The sequence below is a fragment of the Chaetodon auriga genome, chromosome 5 (genome assembly GCF_051107435.1).
Source record: "Chaetodon auriga isolate fChaAug3 chromosome 5, fChaAug3.hap1, whole genome shotgun sequence".
NCBI classification, from domain to species: Eukaryota; Metazoa; Chordata; class Actinopteri; order Chaetodontiformes; family Chaetodontidae; genus Chaetodon; species Chaetodon auriga.
Window position 1 is genome coordinate 29,410,001 of NC_135078.1, and position 5,000 is coordinate 29,415,000.

General features: G+C 50.8%; 1 protein-coding gene across 2 annotated transcripts in view; it reads left to right on the forward strand.

Moving 5' to 3' along the window:
* The window catches only part of qsox2 (quiescin Q6 sulfhydryl oxidase 2), a 13,692-nt gene that overhangs the window by 7,540 nt on the left and 1,152 nt on the right, over window positions 1-5,000 (forward strand). The window contains exons 9-13 of one of the 2 annotated variants that reach the window (XM_076731572.1): window positions 685-807; window positions 888-1,038; window positions 1,240-1,428; window positions 3,122-3,711; window positions 3,931-5,000. The exon at window positions 3,931-5,000 is cut by the window's right edge and continues 1,152 nt beyond it. In XM_076731572.1, coding sequence (XP_076587687.1) covers window positions 685-807; window positions 888-1,038; window positions 1,240-1,428; window positions 3,122-3,687 — 1,029 coding nt within the window. In that variant the 3' untranslated portion in view covers window positions 3,688-3,711; window positions 3,931-5,000. Of the gene's footprint in view, window positions 1-684; window positions 808-887; window positions 1,039-1,239; window positions 1,429-3,121 lie in introns of both variants that reach the window. The other variant, XM_076731571.1, reaches the window with a different exon arrangement.

The following is a 5,000-nucleotide window of genomic DNA, read 5'->3' on the forward strand; positions in this document are numbered from 1 at the left end:
TTACTTCTTGACTGCCTGTTACTTCCTGTTTGCGTGTTACTTCCTGTCTGCGTGTTACTTCCTGCCTGTGTGTTACTTCTTGGCTGCGTGTTACTTCCTGTCTGTGTGTTACTTCCTGTCTGCGTGTGACTTCCTGTCTGCGTGTTACTTCCTGCCTGTGTGTTACTTCTTGACTGCGTGTTACTTCTTGACTGCCTGTTACTTCCTGTTTGCGTGTTACTTCCTGTCTGCGTGTTACTTCCTGCCTGTGTGTTACTTCTTGGCTGCGTGTTACTTCCTGTCTGTGTGTTACTTCCTGTCTGCGTGTGACTTCCTGTCTGCGTGTTACTTCTTGACTGCCTGTTACTTCCTGTTTGCGTGCTACTTCCTGTCTGTGTGTTACTTCCTGTCTGCGTGTGACTTCCTGTCTGCGTGTGACTTCCTGTCTGCGTGTTACTTCCTGCCTGCAGTCTTTTGTCCACATGTAAAGAGCTGATTAGAAACATGGTCACCTGTAAACATCAGTGTTCTCCAGCAGAAATCCACCTGCAGAGTCCAGATCTGTGGAGTCCAGGAAGCTGATTACAGAGACCTGGTTTCTTGTTTCCATCTTTGAGAAATCAGCTGATTGTAACTTGTGACGTACACAGATACACACTCACGCCTGACCACAGGTGATCCCTCCGTCTGTCTCTACCTGTGCAGTTGTATCCAGGTGGAGGTTCTGTCGTGAAGCTGATGGAGACGCTCTCTGATTGGCTGCTCAGTCTGCCGCTGCAGCGAATCCCCTACCAGGCCGTCCTGGACCTGGTGGACAACAAGATGAGGGTGACACACACGGGCAGAACACACAGACACGCACACACACACACAGAGCAGCAGCAGTTGACTTCCTGTTTCCTGTCCAGATCTCAGGTGTGTTTCTGGGGGCGGAGCTTCGCTGGGTTGGTTGCCAGGGCAGCAGGCCGGGGCTTCGAGGTTACCCATGTGCCCTCTGGACTCTGTTTCACGTCCTGACCGTCCAACATGATGCCACGCCCACCGCACTGGAAAACACAGGTACACACACACACACACACACACACACCTGGGTCTGAAGCGTCCTCTCCTCTATGGTCTGAGTGAGATCGTGACCAACGAGCTGTGCTGAAGAAGATACTGGTCACTTTACCATGAACTCACATACAAGCAAACGGTGCAGGTGTGTGTGTGTGTGTGTGTGTGTGTGTGTGTGTGTGTGACTGTACGTGTCTCGTGCAGGTCTGGAGGGTGAAGCAGCGCCGGTACTGCAGGTGATGCGTCAGTACATCAGGACGTTCTTCGGCTGCCAGCAGTGCGGTCGACACTTCGAACAGGCAGCAGCCGTCAGTTTGGAGCGAGTCCAGACCAGAGAGGACCAGGTCCTCTGGCTGTGGAACCAGCACAACATGGTGAACTACAGACTGGCTGGTACGCACACACACACACACACACACATACACACACGCACACACATGCACACACACACACACACACGCACATATACATACACACATGCACACACACACATACATACACACACATACGCACACACACACACACACACACACACGCACATATACATACACACACACACATGCACACACACATACACACACACACACACACACGCACACACACACATACACACACACACATACGCACACACACACACACACACACATACGCGCACACACACACACGTAAGGCAACATGTCGTCTGCTTGTCCAAAACCGCCGTGGCCCCACCTTCACTGTCAGAGGTCAGAGGTCAATGACTCCCTGCATACAGAGGTCGACCATGTGATGCGCTGGTCCTTATAAGAGGATGTAAATACTGATGATGATGATGAGGATAGGGACTCTTCCTCTGGGCGGCCATGTTTGCACAGCTAACAGGAGCTGCTAACAGCTAATTCAGCAGACTGCTAATGGCCTTTCTCAACATGCGTTCTTCTCTGTTCTTGTGTTCTTGTGTACTTGACAAACGTCATCAGTCTCAGTCCAAGTTCTGTTCCGATTCAAAAGTCTGCGTCTCGCCAAGTACAGTCAAATACCCGGATGTGTTCTTGCCCCTCCCATTTTATCGAGGATGCATCGGGTGGTGACTTGTGTGGACTTGGGGCAGCCACGTATCCCAGAATGCATTTCGTAGCACCGATGGCGGAGGAGAGGACTCACAACTGTAAAGTTACAGGTTTCGAAATACTACTGTTTTAGTAGTACGGAATGTGGTTTTAAGATTATTTTATGTGAGAAAGTGGATGTTAAAACTTCAAATCTGTGGTCGATTCATCACGATAGCGCGTAGTTTAAAATTTGCTCCAAAGTTTCCGGAGATGACCGGCAGACGAGCTGCGATGGTGACGTCATCAAATACGACCTGTGACTGAATGTAGGGTCGTTTCTCAATACCAAGTTCGGACTCACGAACTTGGCAGTTCGGACTGAGCAAGTTGGACCTGTGAGTACAGTCTCTCCAGGACGGGAGGACGCAGGACGGTCATTCTGCGATAGGGACGGCAGCGTACTTGATGACGTCACCATCGCAGCTCGTCTGCCGGTCATCTCCGGAAACTTTGGAGCAAATTTTAAACTACGCGCAATCGTGATGAATCGACCACAGATTTGAAGTTATAAAATAATCTTAAAACCACATTCCGTACTACTAAAACAGTAGTATTTCGAAACCTGTAACTTTACAGTTGTGAGTCCTCTCCTCCGCCATCGGTGCTACGAAATGCATTCTGGGATACGTGGCTGCCCCAAGTCCACACAAGTCACCACCCGATGCATCCTCCATAAAATGGGAGGGGCAAGAACACGTCCGGGTATTTGACTGTACTTGGCGAGATGCGGACTTTTGAATCGGAACAGAACTTGGACTGAGACTGATGACGTTTGTCAAGTACACAAGAACACAAGAACAGAGAAGAACGCACGTTGAGAAAGGCCCACTGTTAGCCGTGGCAACACTGTACTTCCTGTTCACATCTCCCAAAGCATCATGGGAACTGTAGTTCTGAGTATGATTATCCCCCAAATAGAAGGAAGATAACAGCGTGGTTCTTATGCTCCTCTTTCCTTCCTCCTCCCTCTTCCTCTTCCTCTTCCTCTTCCTCAGGCTCTCTGAGTGACGACCCCCTCTTCCCTAAAGCTCCGTGGCCGAGCCCCTCCCTCTGCTCCTCCTGCCACGAGGAGAAAAATGGCGTCCATGTCTGGAATAATGACAACGTCCTCCTCTTTCTCCAACAACACTACGGAGCCTCCAACCTGTCCCCCAAATACTCGCTGACTCCTCCACGACTCCCCGCACCTCCTCCTAATACGGATGCTGACCCTGACCCTGTGCAGACCAGCCGGCCTCAGGAGGAGCACCAAGGAGGAGAAGGAGGAGGAGGAGACGGCAAAGAGAGGAAGGAGCTAGAGAGGAAAGCTGATGAGCAGCCGGAGCCTCGAGCTGGACACAAGGCGGAGAGGGGGGAGGTGTTGGGTCTGGGAGGGGCAGGTGAGGGAGGAGGAGCAGCAGGAGGAGGTGTTTGGATTCTGGGTCTGGGTTTCAATAGTGTGGACATGAGTCTGTGTGTGGTCCTCTACATCTGCTCCTGCCTCTTCCTCATGCTCCTCTTCTTCTTCTTCAAAGTCCGATCCAGGAGGTGGAAGCTCCGATATTCCCGCCTCCACGTTTGACCAGGCCCAGACCGGTTTGACCAGGTTTAGACCGGTTTGACCAGGACCAGACCGGTTTGACCAGGATTAGACCGGTTTGACCAGGCCCAGACCGGTTTGACCAGGATTAGACCGGTTTGACCAGGACCAGACCGGTTTGACCAGGCCCAGACCGGTTTGACCAGGATTAGACCGGTTTGACCAGGACCAGACCGGTTTGACCAGGCCCAGACCGGTTTGACCAGGACCAGACTCGTTGACCAGGACCAGCTGGTCTTGACTGGTTTGACCAGGTGTGTCTGAAGTTTTCTCTGTGTCACACCTGTTAGCAGCGTTAAAGGTCTGGCCACCTGGAGTCCTGGTTGAATCAGGACCTGGACCTCACCCGTCTGCCACCTGTTCGACATGTCAGGAGGTGTTTTTATCTCCATTGATGGTCTAACGTGCCAGACTTTGGGACCTGGTCTGGATTCGTTGTATTTAAAGAATCACTTTTAAGCAGGACAGACCCGAACTGGATTTATTTATTTTCACATGTCAAACTGGATCAGACTGTGTGGTGAGCAGGCGTACGTTCAGGTCTGTGTCCGACCTGGACTGGACCTGCTGGTCTGGGCCAGGTGGACTCAGTTCAAACCTCCCAGAACTCAGCAGGAGGGCCGTGGGCATGAAACCAGAAGAAGACTGGGACTGGGACTGAACTGGACCAGACTGGTTCTGCTGTGTTCACTTTGTGCCAAATCCTGTTGACAGACAACACACCTGTGTGTGCGCGTGCGTGTGTGGGCATGCGCGTGTGTGGGCGTGCGCGTGCGTGCGTGCGTGCGTGCGTGCGCTTTCCATTAAATAAACTATATTTCTCTTAACTGTGAACCATGAACCGTCCTGATGAATTGATTTCTACAGACAGACAGACAGACTGATTGATTGATTGACTGATTGATTGATTGATTGATTGACTGATTGGAGGTATCATTGATCAGCTGATCATCTTGTTTTAAAGTGCAGATCCTGCAGATTGTGGATTTGGGGGGTGTGGCGCCTCCCTGTGGTGACTGCACACACAAACTGAAACCTGTTTGAAGGACCTGATGACATCAGCTGATCATTGTTTTTGAGGTGACCATCGTCACGATTGATCCTTCAGTTCTACACGTGACCACGATGTGATTAGAGAGCAACAGCCAACAGAACTAGAGTAAACCAGTGACAGTGAACCTAACACAGCAGTCCACCTCAAAGAGCCTTCTGTCTGTGGATGTTAATGTCGTCTCAAATCACGTAATTTAAAGTGATGTTAACCATTTCAGACCTTGAATTTTTACATTACTTCA